We start from the raw sequence: 15270 nt of genomic DNA, 5'->3' as shown, positions 1-15270 counted from the left end.
GATGGGAAGGAAGAGGTTATGGGAGAGGTTAATTAAGCATGTAGGTATTTGGTACTTATACTTGTCTAGGGTATTCCAAAAAAGAAGGGCATTTTTCTGGAAACTGCTAGGCTCTAAGAGATTCTATACTCTACAAATGACTCCTGAGAAGTTGGAAAAGTTTCTTCTGCTGTCGATTCACTGTACACCTGTGTAACAAAGCTCATTCTCATTTTTCAACCTGTAGCACATAAAGACTCCCTTACCTCCGAGGGGTGACCCAGGGGCCAGATTTGTGATGAGCATGGCATGGGATGAAGGGGGCTGCGTCTTTAGAGATGGCTTAATTGTCTGTGGAATAGGATAGGAACATGGACCGGAGAGGGAGTACCAATAGTGAGGATAGCCACTGGATCTTGATGAACTTTACCATTCAAAAAGCCTCTTTCATTAAAGCTCTTCTGGTCCTGACTGCAAACATGTAATTGGGGCAGTGAAGAGGGAACATTTTTCTCCTTGGTTGTTAGAATGATTTAAAATATTTATCTGCGGGGTATGTATGTGAAAAGGGATTATACTAGTTTAGCATATTAGCAAAGTCTTAATCTTTGAGGCTAGGATTTTGGTAGATAATGAATTTAATAGTCTCAGTCTAGATTCTTTCAATTTTTAGGTGATAGTTTACCCTTCTGAAATGTCCTGCCCTTTTGGTCCTACATGTGCAATTCGGAGACAAACTTTTGAGAGTGGGTATAGAATAAGAGCTGAATATGAAACAAACAGCTATACGGCCTTAGTTTCTTCCTATGTAAAAAAATAAAAATATTGTCCTTTATAAGCTTTAAGTTTCCTTCCAACTCAAAAAAGTCTGATTTTATAAAACTGAAATTAAAAAGGTACTTGAGAGACATAAGTGGAAACTGTCTAGCTAAGTTGAAATTTACCCAAGGCTCAGATTGCCAGAAGCAGAAAGAGAGACCTCATGTTATTTCTCCTTAGATAAACTGGATAAGAATCAAGAAAAAAGATTATTAGAAGACAACAGCATAACTAACTGTTTTAATCAATAAAAAAGCTCATATATTTGTGTGACTTCTTAGTTCAAGTGGACACTCCATCCTCTAACAAACCTCAGCTGCCTTTTTAAACAGGGTGAACCTTTTTATTAAAGAATATATCTGATTATCTGCTGTCCCATTTTATACTTATCAATCACGTGAGGGACATTTTGTTTCCACTGATCACCTTGGCTAAAGGTTGACCTGGAACTGAGTTTGGAAACAGGAGCTTAGGATAAAGCACAGAAGTGCATTGCACAATGAGAACTTGAGTTCCTAGGGCCATGTGAAAGGGCAAATTGGGAAGGAACGATGCACAAGGAGAGGTGAGAGGGTTGCAGCACAGTCACCAGAGGCACAAGTGTTGTGTGGCCCAGAGCAACCAGTGAGAAGGGCCCAGCTCTCCTTCCCAAAGATGAACTCTCAGAAATGTGAGAACATTGATTATTTCAGAGACATATTTATTATTTTAACAGACTGCAGAAATAAGGAGACTCCAGTTAATTCAGGTAATAACAAAATATTATAAAACGAATCTATTTAACAAGAAAATCAAATATCCAAATTACTGTAAAATGCAAGAACTTAATAGGGAAAGGCCATCTTCTAACACATATACCAGGATGTCTCACTTTATGCTGCTCTTTTTATTCACTTGTTCTTTATTGTTGTGATGATAGAGAACAAAAGCTAAATTTGAAGTGTTCACAACTTGCCTCTGCTTATCCCCCCAAAAGGAAAGAGCTTTTGGTTTTTAGTGTGGGCTCCTTTTTGTCCCAGTCTAGATAAGAGGTGAAGCTGCAGGACTGAAGAGGATGAGAACCTATGGGACCACTATACCTGGGATGGGAATAGAGCTACTGGGCTGTGGAATCATGAAAGGAGAAAATCCCCACGAGGAGGAAGAGTTAAGCTAATATAAGAACTACATCAGTATTTATAGATACTTGCTCTGTGTACAGCTTAATATCAGTGCTGAAAAGTATGTGCTTTCGATACCTTGAAATTATTCACATGTGTATCCTAACTCGCAAGTTGTTGCTATGCCCTGAGGAATGTACACAGAGAAGATGGCACCAGCTTTTCTAAGCAGATCCATAAACTCTGAGGATGAATTTGTTGGGCTTGTCTGGGATGGGGATGCTCCCACCCCAGGTGGTGGAAGCCCTGGATTTACCAGCCTAGAGACCTTGGGCTGGTCTTTATTGCTAGATCTCTAAAATGGACAAATAGAACTGGGCATGGTGAGTCTGTGGAGATAAGACTCCAGGCATCTCTGGCTGGTGGGATCTGCCTATAATCATCCCTTTGAGGATATAGGGAGTCAGCAAGAGACTTCTGGACCCCAAGAGGAGGACAAAAACAGTGGAAAACTGCCAAGTGGTTGCGTGTGTTCGATTGACCTAATACCACCGGCAGCCGTAAGTACAAGCATTAGTGAGACTGCAAACTGGAAAGGCCTTACCTGTGAACGGTTTCGGTGGCTTTGGCTTGGCACTCAGTTGAACTGCCTTGGGAAGAGCTTGAGCAGGAATGTGGAGAACTTTGGGCATTGTCTAGAGCCCTAGACTGAGCCGCTGAGCCTGACAGAGCTAATAGTGTTCGGCTGTGGGCCACAGGGAGCCATTGTGAGAGAACTGCCCGGCAAGCTCTGCCCTCAGGGTTGCAGAGCAAGGATCGGGTGGGAGCTAGTAACTTATTAACTGAGCAGCCTAAAGGTGGGGACTGAGCTGCCTTACAGCCTTAACCCTCAGGGGCAGAGTGAGACTGGTTTGGGCACACTGGATCCTCAGGCTGTTGCCCTGGGTAGAGTGCTGTGGTGTCACAGCTCATAGCAACCTCAAACTCCTGGGTTTGGCGCTGCCTGGACCTCGATAAGAGCTGTGCAGCAACCCCTGACCCATGACCCGCGCCTGCCAGGCCTCCACATGCCCTGACCAGGAAATGCAGGAGCCGTGCAACCCCGCATCCTCCCTACCTCCACACCAGCTTGCTCATCTCGCCAGGGACTCTGGTGGCCGTGTGCCCTCTGGAGCCCTCCCTGCCTCTGCACGAGCCCTTCTCGTGGCCAGAGACTGCTGCAGCCTTGGGCTCTCTGTGCCACAGTCACTGGGTGCCAGGCACTCCAAGAACTGTGCACACCACCTGCACCCCGTGCAAACCTGCCTTGTTGTTGGATTCGTGTGTGTCACACTCCGGGGCTGCTTCCACAACCAGAACTCCCTGGCTGGGGCAGCCCCAGAGGAACTACACAGGGTCACTCCCTACAAAGATCCAGCAATAATAGAGAGATCCGCTGTGGTCTGATCTTGGAGAGACACCTCCCCAACTCTGAGGATGGCCAGAGGCAATGGTGAAAAACAATCATGGGGTGAAATCAACAGAAACACTCTGGCAATATGAATAATCAGAGTAGATCAACTCCCCCAAGGATCAATGGGGCAGACACAGCACAAGATTCCATGCACAAACAAATAGCTGAGATGTCAGAAATCAAATTCAGAATATGGATAGCAAATAAGATCGAATTAGAATTCCAAACAGTAACCCAGAAGATAGCTCAAGAATTCAACGAATTCAAAGACCAAATGACCAAAGATTTTGACACATTGCGACAAGAAGTTGCAGCCCTCGAAGATCTGAGAAACACAGTAGAATCCCTCAGTAACAGAATGGAGCAAGCAGAAGAAAGGATTTCTGACATTGAAGACAAAGCTTTCGAACATTCCCAAACTCTCAAAGAGGAAGAGAAATGGAGGGCAAAAATAGATCACTCTCTCAGAGACCTCTGGGATAATTCAAAGGAAACTAATATTTGTCTTATAGGGGTCCCCGAAAGCAACGAAGTGGCTTCACAAGGCACAGAGTCTCTTTCTATGAGATTATTAAGGAGAATTTTCCAGACATGCCAAGAGATTCTGAAATTCAGATAGCAGACAGTTTCAGAACTCCAGCATGACTCAACCCAAATAAGACATCCCCCAGACACATCATAATCAATTTCACTAAAGTTAATGTGAAGGAGAAAATTCTGAAAGCAGCCAGACGAAAGAAAACCATCACTTACAAGGGCAAGAATATTAGAATAACTGCAGATCTCTCTGCTGAAATCTTTCAAGCTAGAAGAGGATGGTCATCGACTTTTAATCTCCTAAAACAAAATAACTTTCAACCCAGGATCCTGTACCTAGCTAAACTGAGTTTCATTTATGACGGAGAAATTAAATACTTCAATGACATTCACATGTTGAAGAAATTTGCCATAACTAAACTAGCTCTTCAGGATATTCTCAGACCTATCCTCCATAAAGACCAGCATAATCCTCCACCACAAAAGTAAACTCACCCACAAAATTTTGACCAAATTCCAACTTCCACAGTCGCAAAAGGATTAAAAATGTCCACCAGACTCTTGAAAGGCTTATCAATATTCTCAATTAATGTGAATGGTTTAAATTGTCCTCTAAAGAGGCACAGGTTGGCAGACTGGATACAAAAACTCAAGCCAGATATCTGCTTCATACAAGAATCTCATCTTACATTAAAAGACAAATATAGACTCAAGGTGAAGGGATGGTCATCTATACTCCAGGCGAATGGAAAGCAGAAAAAAGCAGACATTGCAATCCTATTCGCAGACGCAATAGGCTTTAAACCAACCGAAATAAGGAAGGATAAAGATGGACACTTCATATTTGTTAAAGGTAATATTCAATATGATGAGATTTCAATTATTAATATTTATGCACCCAACCAGAATGCACCCCATTTTATATGAAAAACTCTAACAGACATGAGCAACTTGATTTCCTCCAGTTCCATAGTAGTTGGAGATTTTAACACCCCTTTAGCAGTGCTGGATAGATCCTCCAAAAAGAAGCTAAGCAAAGAAATTTTAGATTTAAACTTAACCATTCAACATCTGGACATAACAGACATCTACAGAACATTTCATCCCAACAAAACTGAATACACATTCTTCTCATCAGCCCACGGAACATACTCCCAAATCGACCACATCCCTGCCACAAATATAACGTCAGCAAATTAAAAAAAAAATAGAAATCATTCCTTGCATCTTCTCAGACCATCATGGAATAAAAGTTGAACTCAATAACAACAGGAACCTGCATACTCATACAAAAACATGGAAGCTAAACAACCTTATGCTGAAGGACAGATGGGTTATACACAAGATTAAGAAGGAAATCACCAAATTTTTGGAAAAAAGCAACAATCAGGATGCGAATTGCCAGAACCTCTGGGATATTGCAAAGGCAGTCCTAAGAGGGAAATTTATAGCACTGCAAGCCTTCCTCAAGAAAACGGAAAGAGAGGAAGTTAATAACTTAATGGGACATCTCAAGCAATTGGAAATGGAAGAACACTCCAACCCCAAACCCAGCAGAAAAGAAATAACCAAAATCAGAGCAGAATTAAATGAAATTGAAAACAAAAGAATTACACAACAGATCAATAAATCCAAAAGCTGGTTTTTTGAAAAGATCAATACAATAGATAAACCTTTGGCCAATCTAACCAGGAAAAAGAGAGTAAAATCTCTAATTTCATCAATCAGAAATGGTAACGATGACATAACAACAGACCCCTCTGAAATTCAAAAAATCTTTAACGAATACTACAAGAAACTCTACTCACACAAATATGAAAATCTGAAAGAAATTGACCAATACCTGGAAGTACACCACCTACCAAGACTTAGCCAGAATGAAGTGGAAATTTTGAACAGGCCTATATCAAGTTCTGAAATAGCACCAACTATACAAAATCTCCCTGAAAAGAAAAGCCCAGGACCAGATGGTTTTATGTCAGAATTCTACCAAACCTTTAAAGAAGAACTAGTACCTATATTACTAAACCTCTTACAAAATATAGAAAAAGAAGGAATATTACCCAATACATTCTACAAAGCAAACATCACCTTGATCCCCAAATCAGGAAAAGACCCAACAAGAAAAGAAAATTATAGACCAATATCACTAATGAATATTGATGCTAAAATACTCAATAAGATCCTAACAAACAGAATCCAACAACTCATCAAAAAAATTATACACCACAACCAAGTGAAATTTATCCCAGGGTCTCAAGGCTGGTTCAATATATGTAAATCTATAAATGTAATTCAACACATAAACAAACTAAAAAATAAGGACCATATGATTCTGAAAAAGCTTTTGATAATATCCAGCACCCTTCATGATCATAACACTTAAGAAAATTGGTATAGAAGGGACATTTCTTAAACTGATAGAGGCCATCTGCAGCAAACCCACAGCCAATATCATATTGAATGGAGTTAAATTGAAATTATTTCCACTTAGATCAGGAACAGGCAAGGTTGCCCATTGTCTCCATTGCTCTTTAACATTGTAACGGAAGTTTTAGCCATTGCAATTAGGGAAGAAAAGGCAATCAAGGGTATCCTCACAGGGTCAGAAGAGATCAAACTTTCACTCTTCGCAGATGATATGATCGTATATCTGGAAAACACTAGGAATTCTACTACAAAACATTTAGACGTGATCAAGGAATACAGCAATGTCTCAGGCTACAAAATCAACACCCATAAATCTGTAGCCTTTATATATACCAACAATAACCAAGCCAAAAAACAGTCAAGGACTCTATTCCTTTCACAGTAGTGCCAAAGAAGATGAAATATTTGGGAGTATACTTACAAAGGATGTGAAAGATCTCTATAAAGAGAACTATGAAACTTTAAGAAAAGAAATAGCTGAAGATGTTAACAAATGAAAAAACATACCATGCTCATGGCTGGGAAGAAGCAACATAGTTAAAATGTCTATACTACCGAAAGCAGTATATAATTTTAATGCAGTTCCTATTGAAGCTCCATTGTCATATTTTAAAGATCTTGAAAAAAATAATACTTCATTTTATATGGAATCAGAAAAAACCTCAAATAAGCCAAAGATTGCTCAACGATAAAAGCAAAGCAGGAGGAATCACGCCACCAGGCCTGAGACTGTACTATAAATCGATAGTGATCAAAACAGCATGGTATTGCCACAAAAACAGAGAAGTAGATGTCTCCAACAGAATAGAGAACCAAGAGATGAATCCAACTACTTACCGTTATTTGATCTTTGACAAACCAATTAAAAACATTCAGTGGGGAAAAGATTCCTTATTTAACAAATGGTGCTGGGTGAACTGGCTGGCAACCTGTAGAAGATTGAAACTGGACCCACACCTTTCACCATTAACTAAGATAGACTCTCACTGGATAAAAGATTTAAACTTAAGACATGAAACTATAAAAATACTTGAAGAAAGTGCAGGGAAAAATCTTGAAGGAATCGGCCTGAGTGAATATTTTATGAGGAGGACTCCCCAGTATCAAAAATACATTACTGGGACCTGCTCAATCTAAAAAGCTTCTGCACAGCCAAGAACACATTAAGTAAAGGAAGCACACAGCCCTCAGCATGGGAGAAAATATTTGCAGGTTATACCTCTGATAAAGGTTTAATAACCAGAATCCACAGAGAACTCAGACGTATTAGCAAGAAAAGAACACGTGATCCCATCTCAGGGTGGGCAAGGAACTGGAAGAGAAACTTCTCTAAAGAAGACAGATGCACGATCTATAAACACATGAAAAAAAGGTCATCATCCTTAATCATCAGAGAAATGCAAATCCAAACTACTTTGAGATATCACCTAACCCCAGTAAGAGTAGCCCACATAACAAAATCCCCAAACCAGAGATGTTGGCGTGGATGTGGATAAAAGGGCACACTTCTACACTGCTGGTGGGAATGCACACTAATACGTTCCTTCTGGAAGGATGTTTGGAGAATACTTAGAGACCAAAAAATAGACCTGCCATTCGATCCTATAGTTCCTTTACTAGGTTTATACCCAGAAGACCAAAAATCACAATATAACAAAGACATCTGTACCAGAATGTTTATTGCAGCCCAATTCATAATTGCTAAGTCATGGAAGAAGCCCGAGTGCCCATTGACCCACGAATGAACTAGCAAATTGTGGTACATGTACACCATGGTATATTATGCAGCCTTAAAGAGAAATGAAGACTTTACCTCTTTCATGTTTACATGGATGGAGCTGGAACATATTCTTCTTAGCAAAGTTTCTCAGGAATGGAAGAAAAAGTATCCAATGTACTCAGCCCTACTATGAAGCTAAATTATAGCTTTCACATGAAGGCTATAACCCAACTATAGCACAAGACTATGAGGAAAGGGCCAAGGAAGGGGAAGAGAGGGGGGAGGTTAGGGTGGAGGGAAGGTAATGGGTGGGGCCACACCTACAGTGCATCTTCGAATGGGTACAGGTGAAACTTACTAAAGGCAGAATACAAATGTCTACATACAGTAACTAAGAAAATGCTATGAAGGCTACATTGAACAGTTTGATGAGAATATTTCAGATTGTATTTGAAACCAGCACATTGTACCCCTTGATTGCACTAATGTACACAGCTATGAGTTAACAATAAAAAAAAGAAAATAAATCTCATAACATGAAAGGAAAAAGAAATAAAATGGAGAAATATCTAACTTCCCTGAATACCCCTAGTGTAGATAGATCAAGGATCTATTAAGTCCTTGCAATTTTAAGATATTATAATTCTAGAAAGTATTGAAATGGAGTCATGCAGAGGACTTTCAAAGAGACAGACATGGATTCAAATCTTGTCAGCAAAATTTGCTAAGGGTTGATGCCGCGAATGCTAGTAAATATTTCTCATTTTCTGTTTCCTATTTTATAAAGTGGAATGTTTCAAAGGGTCGTTATAGGGATAAAACAAGATAATGATTGTAAATCACTTACTTAGTTTCTGGTCCATGGAAAGCTCTTAATAAATAGAAAACATACTACCAAACACACCCATAGACATAAGGCTTGCAATCAAATAGTTTAAATGCTTATAATTTTCTAACAAAACCTCCCCAAACGGCCCCCACAACCTAACTAGAAGACTCAACTAGTGAAATTATGTTCAGAAACTATTTAGTTCACAAATGTAATAATTTGTTTTCCTTTATGCAAATAAAATGATGCATTTGCAGAGATTTATTAACTTTCTACTTGAAACTTCAAAATATGATTCCAAATATGTAGTAAGAAGAAGACAAAATTGTCTGCAAGCTTCAAAACTATAAGGTGGAATACTAGACTTCTATAGACTGCATGTTGGTAAGTTTATTCTTCTGACTTTGGGAAGTGGGTAAATATGCCAGTGTTCTCCTTTTCCATGTACTACTCAAGCTAATGGTCTGTCCTGGGATTGTCTCTTTCTTTCCTCATCATAGTTGGAGAAGAGAATTGCTAGAGGTTACAGCAGTGCCAAGACCCAAGGCAAGACCAGACTGTGGTGAGTATCCCAGGAGCTGAAAGTGAGGGCCTGGCCCACTAGTTCAGTCCTTGGCAAAACACTAATGTAAATCAAGTTCATGTTTGGGCCCCTTCTGTTTCCTATTTCTTCATTTGCTTCCTGATCATCTAAAGTATTAAGGAAAAACAACTGTTTTGCTTAATGATATGGTTTAAGTAATAAGCAAAACATTTGCTGATAAGGACTTATGATACAATTCATTCTGGGATTTTTTTTTTATTTTTTATTTTGAAATAATTATAGACTCACAAAAGTTGAAAAATATGGTATGGAGAGGTAACAGGTATACTTTGTCCAGCCTTTATTAGTGGTAAAATCTTATATAGTTACAGCACATTATTAAAACTAAGAGCTTAATATCAGTACAGTACAATTTATTAGATTATTTTTGAAGAATGAAAAATTCCCAAAGCTGAAAATTTTTTCCTGAGTCTTACTTAATGTTACTTCTATCTGTGTGCAGCTTGTTTTTACACCTTTCCCAATTAATTGAATTCTATATTAACTTGCTCACTTCTTTATCCCTTCAGAACAGGAGCCATGCTGTCTTCACCTATTGCTTGTCATAGTACCTGGCTTTCAATAGGTATTTGACTAACACTTGCTTACATCTCCAAAGCCCAGTTACAAGATGTTATTAAACAAAAAAGATGTTATTGCTACTGAGAGTGGTCATAGTTGAGGGGAAAGAATGCGGACTTTGCAAGCATTCAAATCTTGGTGTTTATTAGCTTGTGTCTTGTGACAAGGCACTGAATGTCCTTCCTTGGATGCTCAATTGTATTTACATAATAGAGTTGTTGCAAAGATTCAAAGAGGTAATTTTGGTAATAAAGAACCAAACACAAAGGCTGTGAGAGGTGACAGGGTAAAGGATTTGATTGCCATTTTACAAACTAAGGCTTAGAGGAAGGAATTAGTCATTTGTTGAAAATTGTACTAGTTCAAGGAGTGCAGCTAGACACCTTGAGGTCAGGTGTCTTCCATAACATCATATTATATGTCCCGGGTAACAGGAGGGTAAATTAAAAAAAAAAAAAAAAGCAAGCAAGTAAACAAACAACCACCACGGGGCAGTTATAGAGTCTTAAGAATTTGTCCTTAAGAGTGGTTGCTAATTTCCTTTGCTATATGCACAGAAAATTTTCACTTAGGTGGGGCTGAGTGATAGGCTAAGCCAGGGTTTCAGGTGTTATTTCGTTATTTCAGGGAGGTCTCTGTCAGGTGCCATCCATCTCCAATATCCAGTTAACACCAAGTAAGCAGGAATCTTGCTTGCCAAACTGCACCAAATATTTATGCCTTTTTCTCCTAGGGAAGGCATGGAAGGATGAGAACTTGGAGCTCTCAACTATTCATGTGGCTCAATTTGTTTTTAAATTAAAAAAAATTTTTTTTAATTGTTTTTAATCAAAGAGAATTTAAATTAAAAAGACAGAGACTTTTGACATCATCATTATCACCATTTTCTATTTTCTGCTCATGAAAATAATTTCTTATTAACAAGAGACTACATGTAACCATGAAACTTTTTTTAATAATCTGAAATAATTGGTTACATGTTGGCCAAAGTTGCTTCTCAACCTGCCTTAAACACCCTTTATGGTCCCTTGAAATTCATGTAGAATGACTATTTTGGAGGTATTCCTTTGGCTTATCCAATCTATCATTTCATTTAAATGGAAGAGTAAATGGCAAAATATTGGTTTATGAAACTGTTGGCTACAAATATCAAAAGCTCTGAGAGCTGAAACACTGAACTATAATTAGAAACATTAATTTTTTGGTAGTGGTTTACAATATGACTTTTTCCCCTGTCAGTTAAAAAAAGTGAGAATATGAGGAGTCAAGATTAGAGATGGAGAAAGGTAGGACTAAACTATTTCTCCTGGATTCTGAGTAGTTTCTGTGGTTTGGTGTTGTCCCCAATCTTTGATCACTTAGGTGAGGTTCACTAAGGTAAAGAGGAGAGAGGAGAAAAAGGAAAAAAAAATCACTTTGGTACACTACATATCCTCAGAGAGTTAGGATTCAAAGTCACCCTGAGACATTCCTCAATAGAATATCTTGGAGTAAATGAAACTTTTGCAACTGTGTAAAGGATAGAGGAATATAAACATATTTGTGAGTTCTAAATTTGGTAAAGCTCACATTCTCAGAGCATAAGAATTCAAAGCTACCCAAAATGTTTTTTTCTTGGCTTGGCTTTGACTTACTTGCTGTTTAATTACCTAAGGAAAAAAATATTTTTTATTCATATCTGCATAATATAATTCAAATGGAGCTTAATGCACAATGTGATTCTTTCCCCATGAATTTAAAAGAGATTTTCTGAAAAATAAACCGTGGCACACAGAGGGAAAGCAGAATTTGAATTTGTCATTACAATAAAAGCACAACGTCCCTCTGGAACTTCCTGGGTGTCTGTGGTTTTCATTGCTTTATGTTTTCTGCTGTTTTTCTTTCAAGGAAAAATGAGCAACATGGCTAACTAAAAAGAGTTACATGAATGCATCTTTCTGCATGAAAGCACATTTAAGACATCAAATCACAAAGGATAAGGACAACAAAGTGTTACAACTACACAGAAACTAGAATAAATGTAAAGACTTTACCTGGATATTTCAATGGATGAATCCCTTGAATACACTTTCTTTAAGGACTGCTACTGTTTGAATATTATAACATTACTTATAATATCAGTTATGCAAATTAGTCATTATAAAGCATAGATTTATATGGCATGTTAGTTTTGCTTAACTATTGACTATGATAAGATATTATAGCATTTAACACAAAACCCAGAAATGTACTAAGAAGAATAATTCTGAAGTGAGAATACAATTTTGTCAGTAAATGCCTTTTGTCAGTAAATGAAAAGGCATTTACTGACATGCTATTTTTTGAAAGCATAAATAGAAATAATACGTATTTGTTCTTCTGATTATTTCACAAAGTACTAAGGCATGCAAAGTTAGATATTGAGCATACTTACAGTATCTCCCAATAATTAAGATGCAGAAGAAGAGAGGACTAGATGTCATTTCCTTCCCTTGGAGCAACTGATTAATGAAAGTGAATACAATTTGGTCGTGGTTTCTGAGTGCATACAGCTCACGGTGGTTGTGTGCTATTTCTGTCTGCAATCTTAGCAGCTACAAAGCGGTCCTGCCTCCCTCCCTCTCTCTCTCTTTCCAGCCCCTCTTTTTTCCTTTCTTCCCTTATCTCTTTCCCAGGATCTCTCCTCCCCACCCTCCTTCTCTGAAAGTCTTGATATTCCCCTCCCCCCCCCGCCACACACATACACAGAGCTGAGCAGCAAGGGAAAGTTTCAGATAGAGAACACACAGGCCCTTCTTGCTGTCTCTCGTTCCTATGTCCTACAAGTCTAAAATGAGGGCGCGCACGAGCACTGGTGAGTCTCTAAACTGATCAGAGTCAAACTACTAGGAAGGAACTGAGCAAGACACAGGCACAAACAAAATGCACATATTTTTCTTATGACAGGAATTAGGAAACCAGCAGACCTTTGTAGGACAAAATGCCTTTGTGAAATTAACTCTAAAGCAGGAATTTGTGAAATTAACTCTAAAGCAGGAATTAAAGTGTAACTGCAGCAATCTTTTATAATCTGAGTTTTTGGAATCTGAACAATAGGATATCGTTCAAAGAAAAGTTCAAAGAAAAACACAAAGGAATAAAAAATTCTTTTGAATTCATCAACTCTTTGGCTACAGGGGAGACTGTGAATTTGAACCATGGGTCCCCTGCAACTTTAGAGTTGTGCAAGTGCTAACCTTGGCTGAGTCTCAGTTTTTCAGAGGAGAATATCTGCGTAGCAAGGTAGCTGTGATGGTCAGCACAGGAACACAGAATGTCTGGAGGAGGTCCCAGTGCCTCATACATGATTACTCAATGGCAGTCATTTATTTGATGACTATTTTTGTTATTCAACTAGCAGGGGAATAGAAGTCTGAATGTGTAAAGAATGTTTCTATGGAATGCATCCTTTTTAAATAAGGCAATATCATTCTTAATTGGGGACTTGGTAATTTATTTCTAGACTAATGGATAGCCCATGGATAGTCAGGAATTTGTGAGGTTAATGACCCCTATTTGTAGAGATGCTGCAAATAGAATCTGTTTAGATTACATATGTACGTAATATGTATGTTGAATAGAAGAAGCCTACTTCTAAACAGAGGCAAAAGATCATATGTGTATTAATACTGCCTCCCCATATGAGTGCCATGAAGAGTGGACTAGGCACCGGCATAGGTGTATAACTTCCCAAAGGGAGTGCTTTGAAGGTGACCACAGTGATATTCAGCAGTATGTAGCATTTTTTTCTAGGATGAGTCCAAAAACTTAGTTGTTGTATACTTAATTAAAGGAGAAACTCAGCATAGGAGTCTCTTTTTTTTCATCAAAAATTAGCTTGCTTTATTTTTAATGTAATGCTCGTGCAATGACATAGTATGAACTCTTTAGTTGTGTTTCTTTCACTCGATGTACAGTAGAACCTTCCTACCTTGACTACCTCCTGAAGTTGACCCAATTTTCATTGACCAAACATGCACCACATGTACATATCCTAGGACAGTAGTCCCAGTTCCCTATGGTGACCTGCTCTGTATGTTGACCAACAGTTGTTACAGTTCCTTGGGTGGTCAACTTACAGAGGTTTACTGTATTTAAATTAGTTTCATCTATGTATCTATTTTTTTCCTTTTATTAAGTCATAATCCTTGTACATTTGGCAATGGATTATCGTTCTTTTGGGAGAAATGTTTATGAAATGTTCAGTATTTTTAATAATACTTTAAATGTTTTGAGAATATTGTACAGGGGGTGAATGATTTTTTTTTTTAAGAAATGGGATTTCTTGGAAGGATGCTTTGGACATGTCAAGGCAATTTTGGAAGGGAGCTCATAAAAGCTTCTCTACAGTAGGTTAAAGAGCTGGCTCTGGGAGTTGTCTCAGTAGAAGGTGAGCTGTTGACACAGAGGTTTTCAAAGTCTTGCAGGTGTTATTTGATTAACTTTGAAAATGTTGCCTGAGCATATACATCATGTCACAGACACACATAATTCCTGGACCGGTAGCCAGGAAACACTCTTTACAATATATTTTTGATTGCTCCATTTATCAGTACAAAATTTCAAAATCGCTTTTCATTTTGGTAAGACCATATTAAGTTTTACTAAAATAGATATTTATCTGAGGGGATAATTTCCAATACTTATTTGCGTTCTCACGATGTCACTTTATTAATTTTATAGAAGTATATGGTGGAAAAGCACAAAAGTGAACACCGAGTACCTGGCCATACGTTGCAGCAGGTACTGTTTGTACTTTGGGCTGGAGAGCTTTTTACTGTGAAGTGGTATTCTTTTTCTTTCTTTTTTTTTTTTTTGAGACAAAGTCTCACTCTGTCACCCTGGGTAGAGTGCCGTGCATCACAGCTCACAGCAACCTCAAACTCCTGGGTTCAAGTGATCCTCTAGCAACAGCCTCCCAAGTAGCTGGGACTACAGGCGGCCACCATGACGCCTGGCTAGTTTTTCTATTTTTAGTTGGGATGGGGTCTTGCTTTTGCTCAGGCTGGTCTAGACCTGCTGAATTCAAGCAATTCACCCACCTCACTCAGCCTTTCAAAATGCTGGGATTACAGGCACGTGCCATGCGCCCATCTGTGTGAGGAGCTGTTCTTTGCATTGTAGAATCACTAAGCAGCATCCCTGACTTCCACCCCCTGGGTGCTGGTAGCACCTCCAGTTATGACAATTAAAAATGTCTTCAGACATTGGCAAATGTCC

The 15270-nt window shown here is 38.6% G+C and overlaps 1 protein-coding gene across 4 annotated transcripts in view; it reads right to left on the bottom strand.

Moving 5' to 3' along the window:
- Positions 1–12854, bottom strand: part of RXFP1 (relaxin family peptide receptor 1) — a 158932-nt gene extending 146078 nt beyond the window's left edge. For 2 of the 4 annotated variants that reach the window (XM_053583505.1, XM_053583503.1), the window contains exons 1-2: positions 12756–12854; positions 12446–12512 (exon numbers count right to left, since the gene is read on the bottom strand). In XM_053583505.1, coding sequence (XP_053439480.1) covers positions 12446–12494 — 49 coding nt within the window. In that variant the 5' untranslated portion in view covers positions 12495–12512; positions 12756–12854. Of the gene's footprint in view, positions 1–12445; positions 12655–12755 lie in introns of those variants that run through there. The other 2 variants (XM_053583507.1, XM_053583511.1) reach the window with 1 other exon arrangement.
- Between the last annotated feature and the right edge of the window lie 2416 nt (positions 12855–15270).

The sequence above is a fragment of the Nycticebus coucang genome, chromosome 1 (assembly GCF_027406575.1).
Source record: "Nycticebus coucang isolate mNycCou1 chromosome 1, mNycCou1.pri, whole genome shotgun sequence".
NCBI lineage: Eukaryota > Metazoa > Chordata > Mammalia > Primates > Lorisidae > Nycticebus > Nycticebus coucang.
This window is presented reverse-complemented; position numbering and strand designations above follow the sequence as displayed.